This window comes from Elaeis guineensis, chromosome 12, assembly GCF_000442705.2.
Source record: "Elaeis guineensis isolate ETL-2024a chromosome 12, EG11, whole genome shotgun sequence".
Classification (NCBI taxonomy): Eukaryota; Viridiplantae; Streptophyta; class Magnoliopsida; order Arecales; family Arecaceae; genus Elaeis; species Elaeis guineensis.
In genome coordinates, this window is record NC_026004.2 from 9,739,937 (window position 1) to 9,756,636 (window position 16,700).

Consider the following 16,700-nt stretch of genomic DNA (forward strand, 5'->3'; position numbering starts at 1 on the left):
ACTTCAAGGACTTCTGCGCCAGGTTCCACATCCGTCATCGACTAACTTCAGTCGGGCACCCACAGTCCAACGGTGAGGTTGAGGTGACGAACCGAACCTTGCTCCATGGACTCAAGACCCGATTGAACGAAGCCAAAGGTCTCTGGGTCGACGAGCTGGGCTCCGTCCTATGGGCTTACCGAACGACCCCCCGTGTCCCGACCGGAGAGTCGCCGTTCAGTTTGGCCTACGGGACAGAAGCTGTGATCCCGCTCGAGATTGGCCTGCCGTCTTCAAGGGTCGAGCAGTACCACGAGCCGGACAACTCCGAAAGTCGGAGGGCCGACCTAGACCTTCTCCCCGAACTGCGAAATGAGGCTCAAATCCGAATGGCCTCATACCGACAGAGGGTCGCCCGGTACTACAACGCCAAGGTCAGACCAAAGCTCTTCAGGCCTGGCGACCTAGTCTTGAGGAAGGCGGAGGTGTCGAAGCCCTTGGACCAAGGGAAGTTGGCTCCCAACTGGGAAGGACCCTACAGGGTTGCTGACACCTTCAGGCCGAGAGCCTATCGGCTGGAAACCCTTGAGGGAAAAACCATTCCCCGGACTTGGAACGCCGACAACTTGAAGCTGTATTGCCAGTGAATTCTGTAATTCAATTGTCGGAATACATGTTCAGTTTGAAAAATTGGAGTTCTAACTCTTCCACTACCGGTCGGCGCTCAGCCCCGACGCGCCGACGCGGATCTGGCACCGACGACACATCGGCCCCTTACACGGACCGATGCATCTACAACGACGGGAGTCAATACTCCTTCGACGACTTGTCGGACCTCCACAAAGGGCCGACGGACTCTTATGAACGGGAGTTCATGCTCCCTCTACGGTCGAATTTTCGGGCAGAATCCGTCGGCCGACAGGCCGATCGGGCCCCGACCGAAGAAAGGCAAAAAGCCCACGCGACTATTGTCGCGACTTCCGACCGAGCTACGGCCGGTCGAGGGATGTTCGGCTTACCACCGTCTATCACACGACGCGACCTTTGTCGCATCTACGACTTGCCGACCGACCAACGGCCGGCTGAACGACATTCGGCTTACCACCGGACGTCGGAAGACATCGAACCTGACGCAGGGGTATGGGGACCCGACTTACTATCGTTTCTCCGACACTGCGCCGGACGCCGACTTCGACTGTCGGGACCCGACCTAAAGTCGGGACACATTTTACTCTCGGGGCTGAACAATTTGCTGAAGCCCTACCGACTTATGCGAGTTGGTGACTTGACTAAGTCAGCGACTAACGTTCGACATTGCAGACATGTTTGGCATTGCAAACTGGGGGAGAAGGCAAAAGAAGAATTCATTCAAGACTTAAAGAAATTTTTTCCATAAACAAAGGAAAGTCTACAAGGTAAAGGCCGGAGCCCGATTACAATCCAAAGCAAAACAGAAGACAAAATAAAACCGACTAATCATCGGAGTCGACGTCCTCCACTGGACGACGATGCGAGTTGGTCGGAAGATCTGCTCCGACTTCAGCCATCGGAGCCGACTGGTCTTCGGCAACCGGCTCTGCGACGTCTTCGGCTTCCGCCCTGGTGGAGAGACCATCCGACGCTGGTCCGGCCGTCTCCTCCGCAGCTGGGGCCTCCGACCCTGGCAGAACCACGTTGCCGAGGTCAAGTTCGGGGTACAAGCTCCGAACGGCTTCCCGGGCATCCTCGTACCCGACTTGGTACGAGAGGTAGCCGCTCTCGAGGAGCTCTTCGCGGTACTCCTCTGAGTCCCGGAAGACCTCGACCGCCCGACCCAAAGCCACCTTCGCCGACTCTGATTCGGCTTTGGCAACGTCTGCGTCGGCCTGAGCGGCGGCATGGCCCTCTTCAGCCTTAGCGAGGTTCTCGAGACTCGCCCGAAGTTGCTCGCGCTCGCCCTCCAACTCTTTGCCGACACTGTCTCGCTCGTGTCGGAGCCGACGGATGGTCCGGGACTTCTTGGCCGCGTCATCCTTCGCCGACTTGAGCTCCGACTCCATCGACGCCTTGGCCTCCTTGAGTCCGGAGATCTCCTCCGAAAATCGGGAGACCTCCCCCTCGAGTCGGTTCTCCCGGTCGACCGACTGTTGAAATTGGTCGAGAAGGATGGCCTTCTCGGCTTCGAGGCCCGCGACCTTATCTCTCCAGGCCGCGCGCATGTCCCCAAACTTCCGATATCCGGCCTCTAGCTCGGATATGTTGAAGACCAGCTGCACAAAAAAGAGCCGACTGTTAGTAAGCCGAACTTGCGATGCTACGATTAAAAACAGAGGGAAGGGGAGCTTACCCGGATTATCATCGGATAGAAGGACGACAGCATGTCGGAGACACGCTGGTTCTTCATCGCTTCGATGTCGGCAGGAAGGAGGAGTGCTTGGCATAGTCTCCTGGCCAAGTCGTGGTTGGCCAGGCCCGACGCACCCTCGGGAAGCGGAAAGTCGGCCGACCCGCCCGCCGACCGACCTTCGTCACCCGACGCCATTGGGGCCTTACCTCGGCTTGCCGTCCAGGCCCTGACGTCGGAGATAGACGGCAAGCTCGAGCCCGACCGAGTCTCGGCAGACGGCGCGGCGGTGGCATGCGTCGGTAGCTCAGGTTCGCGGACTTCCTCCCGAACCTCCGGAATCTGCTGGGCGGTCGGCGTGCCCCCGGCAGAGTCAGCCGCTCGACGGTCGGGCGAAGCAGCTCCCCCGACTGACGGTCCCTCGTACGGGACATCAACAAGCACTGTCGGCACCGACAGTGCGATCACCGGCTCCGCCTCCGACCCGGCTGGTTCGCTCGGCGGAACCACGCGGGGCCTCTTGGGAGGCTGCGACGGTCCGGCACCTGCTGCCGGCCTCTTCCTCACGGCGTGCTGACGTATGTCGGCTGCCGACAGTCGCATCCTCGGCGGCATATCTGAAAAAGACGACGAAAGGTTAGAGCTAAAGAAGAAGACAGAAAAGAAAATGAAGATGTCGGGAGAATGCAAACCGACCTAAACGGGGGACCGGGCTAAGGCCGGCGTCGTACAAGGCCTGCTCGGTGACGAGCTCGCTCTGCTTCGGCACCGAGATATCCTTTAGCCGATGGAAGTCCTCCCGATCATCGGCCTCCACCCGACTGTTCTCATTTGGATCGGTTCGGGGGTTCCCCCAACGGACTGGAAACCCCCAAGGGGCAGAGGACGACGTGAAGAAGAACTGGTTCTTCCATCCGTGAATGGATGTTGGAAGACCAGTAATGAAAGAGAGCCCTTTCCGAGGAATAAAGTACCACCACCCTCGGGCTTTAGGGTGAGGGCGGAGGACAAAGAAAACTCGGAAAAGAGAGATCCGAGGTTCGGTCGGCAAAAGCCGACACAGGAGGGCGAAGCTGACTATCAGCCGAACCGAGTTCGGCGCAAGTTGTGCCGGGCATAACCCGTAATAGTCCAGAACGTTCCGGACGAACTCCGGAATCGAGAATCGAAGGCCGGCCCGGAGATCCTCCAGATAGAAGGCCACCTGACCCTCGGGCGGGCTATTAACCCGACCATCGGCGCCAGGGGCGAACAGCCGAATCTGCTCCGGGACGCAGTACTGCTCCCGGAGCCGATCGACGTTCGGCCCCGAAAGTGAAGAAGCCTCCACCTCCGGGGACGACCGAGTGTCTTCGGTCGGCTCTCCCGACCGACTACCTCGTGGGGACGTCCTAGCCATGAGTTCAAAGAAATGGCAAGGAAGAAAGGAAAAAGAAAGAGGGGGAAGGCTACTCTAGCCCTTGGAAGGAAAGAGTCGCAAATGGGAGACAGAGCGGAGAAGTACCTGGAGCGGAGGCTCAAGTGGGCAGAGTCTCGACTGTAAAAATGAGAGGGGTAAAAAACCATGTGGGGGTAACTTTGTATATATAGTGCTCCCCAACGGTCGAGATGAAGGCACGCCCAGCGAAGACTCCCCAGATTTCGCCGCGTGGCATCATCAGGGCCGTCCAACGATCCAACGGTTCGACGCACCCCCCTTCAGATTGCGCCACGTCGCCTCCATCCGCTCCACCGAACGCGAACCGATGGCCACACGCCACGTGTCGCGGCGGGACGCGACGTTTTGTCTTCCCGACGGGACGCAACGTTTGGAGTTCCCGAGGGAACGGCGGGAATGACGGTTCCACTTCCCGATGGGACACGACGGTTCCACTTCCCGATGGGACATGACACCTGGCACCGGTTTTATCGCTGACACCAGCGGGACATCCGGCACGGCGGGACGTCCGACGCCGGCCGACACCTGATGCTGATGGGACGAGACGCCTGGCGCCGACTGGATGTCGGGCGCCAGTAAGCCCCTCGACATTTACAGGGCGCCGGACACCGTATCAATCGGCGGTACGGTCGGATCCTCGCGCACGACAAATCCACTCCTAGTCGTCAGCTCACCACCCGACTCAGGAGTGGAGGGGGGCAACTGTTGGGGGATACCCACCGACCGACCGACCGACTATCGGGGGGCCCGACCGGCTGTCGGCCCGACCGACCGTCTCCGACTGGCCGACCGACCGACTGACGGGCATACCGACCGATTGACGGTCGGAGCGCCCCGACTGAAAGCCGGGAGTGCCCGACTAACGGACGCTACTGACGGCTTTTCAATGGCCCAATCGCCGACTGGAGGTATGTCGGGCGTAGCTCTCCCGACCGACCAAACCCGGAGGCCGACTCACTTGAAGCTCGCCGACCGACGGAGGAGTCCGACGCCACTCTGTTGGCCACCGACCTTGGGTCGGCCGACTCCACCAACCGCCGTACGGCCGCCAGACGTTGTCAGCTCTGACACGGACATGCGGCACAGTTACCTAGGGGCATTGTCCCGCCGAGAGCCGGGTCAACCCTGGTGATTAGACGGCTACACGGCGACATAACGTTTTCACGGCGGCTCTGACAGCCTACAGTGAGTTGACAGTTCCTCATTTGTCCGCGCCATTAATGATGGCGCCATACCGCGCTCCACTATATATATCGGGGAAGGCAACAGTGCAAAGGGGGATCCGCCCGTCTCTCCCACATACGCAGGCTCGCTCCTCTCTCTTCCTCTCCCTCTCTCCTTCTCAGAGCTCTCTGTCTGCATTTCACTGTTGCCCAGTCACCTCTCTGACTTGACCGTCGGAGGGTCCCCGCCGGAGCCGCCTCCGGTCAGTGCGGACTTCCTTTTGCAGGTGTACGCTTCCCGGCGATCGGGCGATGAGGCGATTGGCCGCAACAGGAATGAAAAAATTTCAGCACCGAAATGAAGAAAGTGGCGGGCGCTTTTAGATTTTCTCCTGTCCATCTGGTCTAAAGAAAATTGGAATTCGGGCGTATATGTTAATTTTGTCTTATTTTGAGCGTTGAATATCTTATCCAGTCTAGCAGCATCTTGTACTCTCATTTGTTTGTCTTTCCTCCTCACGCTCTTGTTGCTTGTTGCAATTTTAATATATTTTCAGTGCATAGCGCACTATTACCCTCTGAAGAAGCAATTGCAAATCCTTCGATTTCATGAATCAATGTTTCATGTTAGGTAAATATGTTTGGTTCTTATATCTTTTCCAAGGAGTTCAACCAAAGGCACGGCATGCAGGCTCAGACGTAGTCATTTTAAGACTGGAATTCTAAAAACACGAAGCAATACGGAAGACCTCTTCTGAGTAGGAATTTTCTCCATGATTTTTAAATAATTGAGGTCACAAAAACTGTGCACAATGTCAGCTTGTTTCCAAATCTTCTTCAAGCTTTTGGTTGTTTATCTTTTCACACACAATCAAAGGACGGGCATGAACACAACGGTTTGAATGCCCATCCTTCCTCATGTATTTGCTTCTAACACATTCCCATCCACCATCTACAGCATCGTGCCATGGCATCACTTCTCTATGGTTTCCTCGCCTATCTGGTGCAATGAAACACCACCGTTAATGGCCTAGCAAAAGATCTAATACATGAAATCTAGTACTGGTTCTGACACCATCTATGAGGTAATCTGATTACTTAAATCTCCGTCTGCTGCAACGCTGGCAGGCTCTTTCAAATCTGACCCATCTTCAATCACAAAACAATCATAAGTTGAATTTGCAGGAATATTAAGGAATTCAAGTTGGCCTCCAAGATTAAGGAAAAAGAAACATCAGAGACAGAGGGTGGGAGAAAGACTGCTGATTTATTGCATACAAATTTCTAGAAGTTACACACCAGCAAACGATAATGTCATCAAAACAACAGGAAAAGGAAATTACAAATGTTTCAGAACTCCAGAAAATAAAAATTACAGAGGGCAAAATAAAATCCAACAGCAAGGTTTAAATCAAACAACGAAACCATGAAAGGAGGGGAAAAATGCATCAAGCGAAAGATAGGGAAAATCCTAAGCACCCAGTGATCATCTGTCCTCGAGAAAGAAACAGGAGCATTGGTATCTCTGGGTAAAGAGAAGATTACTATAAGATTAGCGATATAACAACCAAATTTAAAGGTGCTAGAGAAATCAAAAATGGAAACCAAAATGTAATGGAAGGAGAAATCACCTCAATGACAAGAGGACGCTTGCATGTGGACCCTTGCTTTATCAGTCCACTAATTCTTCTCATTCTTCCACGTTGGCTTCGAAAGTGGGTGGATCCTTTGTATACCGAATATATGATGAGCTACGTTTTGGATGCCTAGGCTCATTGATCTCGACCTGGGGAATAGACTGAATGATGGGCCAGTAGGGGCCATCCTTGAGGAAGGTCTTAAGGAGTGGTAAGCTGCATCTTAGTTCAAATTTTTGAAGAGAATGCCGTCCGAATAGCTCCAATAACCACTGCGGGAGGTGCTCTGTCTGACCATCAGCATCAGTGGTGGATGTCCATATGGGACGACATAATATTACTCTCAGGAATTGCAATTCTTCACGTGCTCCAACCTTGGACAATTGCTTATTTTCAGATATTTCAATGAGGGAAGGTTGCTGATTTCTTTTAGGTTGGCGGCTCCATAGATATTCAATTCCTGTAAATTGGTGGCATGCCGTAGGCCTTCTGGGAGAGCTCTCAGCTTGGGGCATGATGAAAGTTCCAACTTCGTTAGACGAGGCAGCAACTTGGGGGCTCCTCTTCTTTCTTCACCAACCCCCTCCACCATACCAAACGACCATTCTTCCCAGTTGGACATCTTAATAAGATACAGCTCTTCAAGGTTGGGAAATGAAGTCGCTCCTGACGATGCAGGGGGGCCAAGAAACTCAGGTCCGATGGTATTGATTGCACGTGCTTCCATAATACAAAGGGATTTCAGTTGGGGCAGTTGGCCTAGTGGAGGAAGAGCTCTCAGCTTGGGACATATATTAAGCTCCAACTTGTTGAGACGAGGCAGCAACTTGGGGGCTCCTCTTCTTTCCTCACCAACCCCCTCCACCATACCAAACGACCATTCTTCCCAGTTGGACATATTAAAAAGATACAGCACTTCAAGATTGGGAAATGAAGTCGCTCCTGACGATGCACGGGGGCCAAGATATTCAGGTCCGATGGTTTTGATTGAATCTGCTCGTGAAATTTCAAGGGATTTCAGGTGGGGCAACAGGCCCAATGGAGGAAGCTGCGGACATGATTTACAATGAAAGAGCACTATTGTCGTCAAGTTAGGAAAGGAGACACCCAAGGAAGGTGACATCATCCAGCTGGGAAATCCAGTACCAAAGAAGTCACAAATCCAAAGTTCCTGTAGGTGGGTGGATTGAGGAGAGAGCTCATTATAAATCTTGTCATTTCTCTGGATCGTTTCTTCCGAATAAATAGATGGTTCTTCCCCATTCAAAAATAGTGTCCTCAGACAGCGGCTGTTTGCGAGTACCAAAGCTCCGCTTGGTTGTGCCCTCTCCAAACTCCGTATCTCCAGGAATCTCAGCTGGGAGAGAGATTGCAGCTCCTTCACATCACACCCCTCATCATCTCTTCTATCATCATGCCCGATCACAAATCCTTCAAGATGGTTCAGATCTTTTAATTTGCCTATTCCGTTTGGCATATGAGTTAATGATGTTCCTTCAAGACGAAGGCATCTTAGATTGCACAATTTTGTGATGGCCTTAGGGAGAGTATGCAAGGATCTACAACGTGCCAAGTTCAATATCTGTAGGTTTACGAGGCATCCGATGGACTCTGGCAACTCCTTGATCTCCGTCTCAGAAACATTTAAATATCTCAGGTGCAAAAGATCTCCTACGGAGTCTGGGAGGCTCTCAAGTCGAGTACCGCTTAGGTCCATGACTCGCAGAAACCTCAATTTTTTAAAAAGTTCATTCTCGACCATCTTTGTCTCATAACTATTCCAAACAAGAAAAGTTCTTAGGCATTTTTGCTGTTTTATTACATCAGGAACTTCTAGTCTCTCCCCTGTGTTAACTATTGACAAACGACGTAGTTTACTCAAAGGATTTGTGTGAGGTGATTGCTCGTGATCACCAAGAAAAATGCTCTCATCACGTATCAAAAAATGAGCAAGGGAACGTAGCAGATCATGCATCGTGCAGCAATTGCCAGCTAGGTCACTCAAGTCAGCTAAGAAAACACATGGCTGTAAAAGGTTCCTCCCGATTAACTCCCTACAGAAATCCTCTGCTAAATCTTCCATAATTGTATCTCCCTGGGTTCTTCTTACAAATCCTTCAGCCACCCAATAACGAATAAGCTCATCGCGATTCATGGGATAATCCTCAGGAAACAAAGAGCAATAAAGAAAACACTGTTTGAGATCAGAGGGTAAATCGTCGTAGCTTAAAAATAGAGCTCCTGGGAGTTCTTCTTCAAGTCGACTCATAGACCAAGCATCACTTTCGAGAACCATATTCCATCCTATGGTGCTTTTCTTCTTCGACCTTAAAACCCCAGCAATGGCCTTGATTGCAAGAGGAAGACCGTCACATTTTTCAACAATTTTAACCCCGATTTCTCTTAAGGTAGAGATCTCCCCCTCCTCCTCCTCATCATCTCCAAAGACTTTCTTACGGAGCAAGTCCCAGCCACTGTCATCATCCATTTTATCAACAGGGTGGATCTCTGCTCTCATATTTTTCGCCACGTTTATACACCGAGTGGTAATCACAATCTTGCCATTAGCTGTTGCATTTTCAAAAGCTATTCTAAGCAAATCCTCCCATAATTCTGTCCTCCATATATCATCTAATACAATGAAGAATCTTTTTGAAAGTATAGAGGAAAGACGGGGTACGAGCTCCGCCTTAGTTTCATCCTCCTTATATTCTCCACCCGCACCCCTAATTATATCTTTCAGCAATTTTATTTCTGAAAATTCCTTGGAAACACATGCCCATACATGTATAGAAAAGTTCTTTTTTATCCTTTCATCATTGTAAATGCTAGAAGCAAGAGTGGTTTTGCCTATTCCGCCCATCCCAACAATTCCCAAAACTCGGTATTTTTTATTATCCTCCTTAATTAATAACTCCACGAGACTTTGGGTGGCCTCCTGAATTTTTGCCCCTACAATATCAGACTTAATCACACTGGGAAAAGTTTGACGGGTATTTACTCTACCCTCTAGAGCACTTTGCCTAGTGTATTTTAGTGCAGCCAATTTTGATCTATCCTTGTTAATCTCTTTTAGCCTATCATTAAGTTCTTTAATTTTTTTACCAATTTCATGCTTGAACTTGAGGAAGCTAGGGGAATAAAATGAAGATGAGGTGTCGCGTACCGCTAATGTGGAGGGATGATTTTCCAACAATATTCTGCCCTCGATCATACAACGCTCGATGATATCCTCCGCATCATACATCACATCTTTCAACTCCACCACCCAGTTATTGATAGTCCGGTCATCATGCCTCTTCTGCTCTGCTGATTCAAGATATCCGCTTAGCCTCTCTATTCTTCTTTGAAACTGCTTGAGCTCGTCCTGCACATCTCGCATAATGGAAATATCTCCCCAGATAAATTCTGAAAGATTGTCAAACAATTTTCCCACAAAGGCTTCTAAGATCATGGCCATCTTTTGAGACTGGCAGAGGAGGATGGATCTTCAACACTCATAGAGAAGAGCAGGTTGTGAGGCACTGTAGATCCTTTTAAGTCTATATGTAAAGATCCCAAATACCTTGACCTCGTGATTGACGGTATTTTAAGGTGCTTTGATAGCTGTGCAGTGGATGATCCAGCGGTCGCCAGGCAAGGAAGCAAGGTGCGTCTTTCTTTCGTGCGATTTTTTTATTTTAAAGGAAGACCAGGGTACTTCTCTAGTCAAAAAAAAAAAAATGAAAGGAAGCCAGTTCTCCTCCGGCAACCATCACGTGGCAGGTGGACGATTATTGGTGGACAGCGATATTGATGTTTGCAAGGGAAGCTTCCCTGCAAGTTGCAATGGTCTTAGTGGCCTTGCATACCAAACGCGTCCACAAAAAATAATTTATATGGTTATATTCATTTATGGTGGAATCACTTGATATTTTATATAGTTATGTGCATTTCATCCGATCTCCTTTCGTTTGGTTCAGCGTAATGGGTACGTAATTCAGCTGGATGATAGATAATACACGTTACTTTTGTTAAAACAAAAAATATCATTATTTTGTAAAAATAAACAAATCCAGATTTGTGACTGCTCTGGCATATTTTACGAAGGTCACCAGTTATTTCATCTTCGAACTTGGCGCGAAGATGGCAAGAAAATAATAAAAAACTCACTCCGTGCGCCAGTTCCCTCAGTTGCCTACAGGTGCAGGAACGCAGCCTTCAGGTTCCATAGGCAGCCGCACATCCCGCGCGGTTCCTAAGCCACTCAGCAATTTATTATTATTATTATTATTATTATTATTATTATTATTATTATTATTATTATTGTTATTTTGATAAAAGAGTTATTTTTATTTTATTTTAGCAGCGCGGCCAGCATGTTGCTTTTATATTGGGTGAATTTGGTATGAAAAAATAAATTTTATATTATATTATTATATTTAATATAAAAAATTAAAAAATAATTAATAATAAATTTTATATTTATTTTTTGAAAAGAGAAGATAAAATAAATATTATAGAAAGATTTATATTTGATATATTTTTGAGTGGTGGTAATTCATATTTGATAAAAATATTTTTGTTTATAAGACAATCTATTTAAACAATTTTTGTATGAATATAACTAAAAAAATCATAAAATAAAAGATCTCAAGATGGCCTAGAAACGATCCCCACCCGATCCAAAAAACTTCTCCTACATGCTTAGCTATATAGGCTATCATCTAGTCCCCTACACTATTCATCTCTTGGAATACATGCCTAATAATTAATGCAGTGCATCCCCTAGTAAAATCGAGACATCATGCAATAGAAGGTGAGTGACTCCTCGAATGTGGCTCTGTAACCAGATCATCACCATAATGGAGTCACCCTCAACAATGAACTGGCCCACCTCCAGGATCTACGTGACAAACACAATTCCTACCCATATCATGAGCTCAAATAAATGACTCCTCCCAGCTGCCATTAGCCTAGAACCAGATACATGGATCACAAAACCTGCCTCATTATATCTATCTCTAATACTACCATCAAAATTGACCTTCAGATACGACGGAGAAAGGAGGCTCCTAGATAATGAACACCCAATGAGTTGCTGCATGAATAAAATGGAAGGTCTAAATCTCCAGAGACCTGAACGTCACATCAGTCAACTCCACTATCATAATGAAGGTTTTTTTCAGAATAAATCTCACCATACACTGTCTGGATTCAAACATCAAGATGTTCCTAATCAGCCAAATGTAAAAGGCCATATAGACCATATATTCGTGGATCGAAAAACTATGGTTGAAAGATGTTAGTTGAGCTATCGAGCGCCAATGCATCCTGCTGAAATGAAATTGGTCCAGCATATCCATTTATTTCTCCATGCACATATCACAGAAAGCTAACATAGGTTAAACAATGCTTGTTCAAAGAAACTACCGCATCTTGCTCTGAAACTTGGGTGAAGGTCACATGATATTTTTTGTTTACAAGATTTAGAAACAGGAGAAATATGAAACAGGAACAACAGCCTCCCCAAATTCAGGTGGCAGGACAATCTGAACGGTTCTATATCTTCAACTCATTGACTTCACTGTGTTGCACTTCCAGAAGCCCCCAAGTTTTTCAACTTTAACACTGCAGAATTACAGATTACATCAAAGTTGAAATAACACAAAAGATGAAAAACTTCATATCAACTCAAGAATAACAATATTTCTCAATAAAAAGGAAAAAAACTCAAGAATCCCTATATAGCTTACAGTATTCAGGTAAGGGACAGCTGAATATGTTTAAGGTAACTGAATCATCCAGTGCTAGTTAAGTCGCACTCATTTCAACCAAGATATCCTGGTTATGTTGAAAACTGTGGTCAAGACATACAAGAGTCGAATAATTTTGAAATCTGTCTTGTTGCAATTTTCAAAAATTCAAGCATAACTCCTATACAGGCAGGAAGGAGAAAAGAAAGGGAGGATAGATGAGTAGAAATCATAGGAACCAGACAGAGGACAAGAACCAACAACCCAAGATTCCAGGTTACATTCCACCATCTCAAGAAAATTTGGGTAGGGTGTTATTGTGCCTCCACTCGGTCCTCTCATTTTGCCTCTCTGCTTCAAGATTCTCAGTTTGCAAGGAGGTTCAGGTTAGTTAGTTGGGCACCCAAACAATGACTAAATCTTTTGGTTCCTAGACATGATAAAGAGATGCTCACACATCTATCTTATCTTCTTTAATTTTGCTTATGAAATTATCTGAAATCTGTTAACTTTGCAAGACAATACCTAAGCATAGCATGATGAAGTCTGCAAGCGCTCAGCAGGTGTGTCTGTAAGAACCATGCCTGTTGGATTCTGAGCCGGCTGAGCACAGGGCAACCGTCTTGCTGTGTGAAGCCAAAAGAAGTAATAAAGAATTAGCAATTTATAGGAAAATGAACAAAGTTGAAGGTGCAGAATCTGACCAAACAATAGGTCCATGATTTATTAAGCCAATAAGCACCCCCCCCCCCCCCCACCCCCTCTTCGTGAATACCCCCACCCCCTGAAAGAAGAAAAAAAAAAAAGCAACCAAGACTTTAGCTTTCAATATAATCTTGTCCTTTTTTTTTTAAGAAAATAAGAAAAAACACGGTGTTTGTTGCCTTCCCAGATTGTAACTGATGCAGATCTATAAACATCCTTCAAACCTCAGACGAGAGAATTTTTATGTTCAGCATTATGAACACATATTCATCTTGTGTTTATAGAAAGACAAACAAGCTAGATTAGCATAAGCTGCATAATGAAAAGGTGATAAAGGCAGCATTGATGGGTGCCACTGTTAAAGCTTCCTTCAACTCATAATGAAATCACTCAATTCATTAAAATTGTTGCACTCTTGTTAACAAACTCATTAACTAAAACCCATAACATGATCATGATGAGAGTTAATGTGAATGCCAACAATATCAAACATAGCACAAATAAAAGCTCAAGCCTAGCAAGAACACCCTTCTAAAAGTCCTTTCAAGGTATGACTATGTATATGCATGCTCCGTAACTGGAAACTAATGCATAGAATGTCAAGCCTCAGCCATTCATTGGCCATCACCACCAGTTATCTGTCACCTGGTTGTGGTGATGCCCAATATTCATTTGGGAAAGAATGACATACATTAAGCCTAACTACAGGAGCAACCTGCAAGTCACTGCAACATCGAAAAGAAAGTAACAGAGTGGTAATCTATCACCTAAATATTTTTATGGAGTTGGTTCACATCGAAAAGAAAGTAACTGGTTCAGATCAATTTGGCACGCTCGGATTTGGTCAGATCTATTTATGGAGTTGTGCTCCTTTTGTCACGCCCCGAACCCAACACCCGGGTCGGATACGTGATGGCCGCACACTCCTTAGAGCAAGCCCTAAAGAATAAGCAAGGCCAAATTAAATCATTACAATCTTATCAACCATAATAATTTATTTCAACAATAATTCATAAAACCTTGCATAATTATAATTTAAATTTCTTCAATTCTCTGATCAGATACTATGACACTCTTATTTATCCTTCTGCTCACCCATAAATCTAAGCTATAGCCAATCATGAACGTCCTGTAACTCTGAGAAGAAAAGAAAGATGAAGGAGTCTGAGCTTTACAGTCCAGTAAGAATTTCCATATCACACCAATATAATAATATAATCTGAAAATAAAGATAAGCAATAACACATAAAAGTCGATGTTCATTGTCCAGAATACTGCAAACATTTATAGATTATCTGTTTTATCAAAAGAGATGCATTATCATATATTAATAAGTGAAACAATTTTATTCAACGACTGTTTCATGACTTATCTTTCTATCACATCGTCTTTAATCCTTTCTTTTTGGCTTTGGCTTTGGCTTTGGACTACCAGGATCATGCGACGATCTTTTATTCGGATCGATTTCTGTGATCTTTCTCGGATCGAAATATTCATAATCTTTCTCGGATCAAAGTGGCCATGATCTTTCTCGGATCAAATTATTCATGATCTTTCTCGGATCAGATTTTTCATGATCTTTCTCGGATCATATTCTTCCACACATAAGCCTGTGGGGGCTGTCCCAGGTATAAGCTCCTGGCAGGCTATTCCACATGACAAAGTCAGTCCAAACCATATTTTTCTTTCTTTTTATTTTCATGAAATTATAATATTTGACTTCATTAATCAATTCAAATTTTGCAGTGTAATAAATATGTCATACCCATATATTCATGTCATCAATCGCTGATATATATATATTGATATAACATACTCATGCTCAAAATCACATAAATAAATAACAGTGTCTCAGATATAACAAATTCATCGATCTCAAATCCAACGATGCAAAATCAATGAGATAAAACCAACAGTAAAATAACATACATAATGATGATCATGTACAGGGATTCTTATCTTTACCAGTGACTGATCCAAGCACAGAAATCAATATTCTTCTTTGATTTATGAATTTCTTTAACAAAATATTCCACTCGATATCATATACAGACAATCATCTCTTCATAACCCTGATCAAATATAAAAATCATATATAGAGAAAATTACTGATAATCGATCCTAATAACACAGATCGAGGATCTCTCTTAGGATTAACCAAAATTAGGACTTATCTATGTATCAGGATCTTTCACTGATCCATAAAATTTTTAGAGAGAGAAAATTCATGAAGAGAGAGAAAATTCTAGAGAGAGAAAGTAGAGAGAGAAAGTGGAGAGAGAATCTTTGTATCCTTCAGATGAGGCAATCATGGTCGAGATCATCAGAGATCCTATCAGGGTGACTTAATATGAATCAAGTGTTACAATTTCGAATAAGATCGGACTGGGATCAGATCTACTGCATGAATTTCGGAGCAATCTCAAATCATCATATTTTTATTTCAAATTTATCTTAGGATCTGTGATGCAATCAGAGAGAGAGTAAAGAAAGATTCTAGAGAGATAAAATCCACAAAAAGAGAGAAAGATCTAGAGAGAAAATAGAGAAAAAATTTAGAGAGAGAAAATATAGAGAGAAGTAGAGAGAGGAGAGAGGAAAGAGGAAGGAGAGAGAAAAAATTCTCTCTTTTTTTTTTTTTCTATTTTTCTATTTTTTCTCTTTCTCTTTTTCTTTTTCTTTTTCTTTTCTTTTCTTTTCCTTTTTTTTTCTTTTCCTTCTTCTTTTTCTTTTTTTCTTTTTTTTTTCTTTTCCTTCTTCTTCCCACAGCCCTCTCTTGGCCAAAACAGGGGATCCCAAATCCCCTCCTTTGCTTGGCCGACCAAAGGCCGCAGCCAGCATGGCGTGGCCGGCGACAAGGGCTGACGATCCCACAGCCCGGAGGGACCAAACCGATGGTCGATGGTGACCACCGGCATCAGAAAATCGAAGGAAGACAGCAAAATAGAGGTTTCTTCTGCAACAAAATCCGGCGACTCCGATCGTCGGCGAGCGTGCACACCGGCACAGGAAGGAAAGGAGAGAAGAGAGGAAGGAGGAGGAGGAGGCTCACCTTCGACGCCAACGAGGCTTTCTGACGAGAAACTGGGACGGGCACAGTAAGGGTATCCGCAGCACTTTTCCCGACGATCGCCGTCGATTGACCCGAGATTCTCCGGTGAGAGGGAGAGAGGAGGGTTCTCCTCCTTAAATAGAGCCGGAGGGGGCTCTTTCCGACTTCGATTGGGAGCCGGTGAACGGAGGAAGAAGACCCCCTTCGGGAGTCTTCTCCCCTGTTTTGTTTTTTTTTTTATATGGGCTGTGGGCTGTTAAGGGTTTACAGGCCCAAGAACCTGGGCTGTTACAATCTCCCCCCCTTAAAAAAAATTTCGTCCTCGAAATTAAGTTATGTTGTTTGAGATACATATTTTAAAGTATACATTCTTCATGTCATTCTCAAGCTTGCGATAATGTCTTATATATTATTTATTTCTCATGATCTTGTTATAACAAAATTATTTAAAATTTTAAATTCATCTCCTCTTATTGATTTCTCAACTTTTTGAAGAACTGTAATATTTTGGACTTGTATTAATATACCACCGTTATTTGTCTAATACATTCCACTCGAAATTCATAATTATCTCAGACTACCCTTGATAGAAAAATAAATAAAGGTCAAACATCGGGCACTCTTCACAATCATCAATTTCTTTCTTCTCTTGACCTTTCAACAAATTT

At 45.6% G+C, this 16,700-nt stretch overlaps 1 protein-coding gene across 1 annotated transcript; it reads right to left on the bottom strand.

Annotated features, from left to right (window-relative positions):
* Positions 1–6,151: 6,151 nt before the first annotated feature.
* Positions 6,152–10,161, bottom strand: LOC105055294 (putative disease resistance protein RGA3). Its single transcript, XM_073246456.1, is given in 3 exon segments — positions 6,152–6,428; positions 6,535–6,895; positions 6,898–10,161. Coding segments are annotated over 2 exon segments (3,405 nt in total). The 5' UTR covers positions 10,001–10,161; the 3' UTR covers positions 6,152–6,428; positions 6,535–6,593.
* Positions 10,162–16,700: the final 6,539 nt, after the last annotated feature.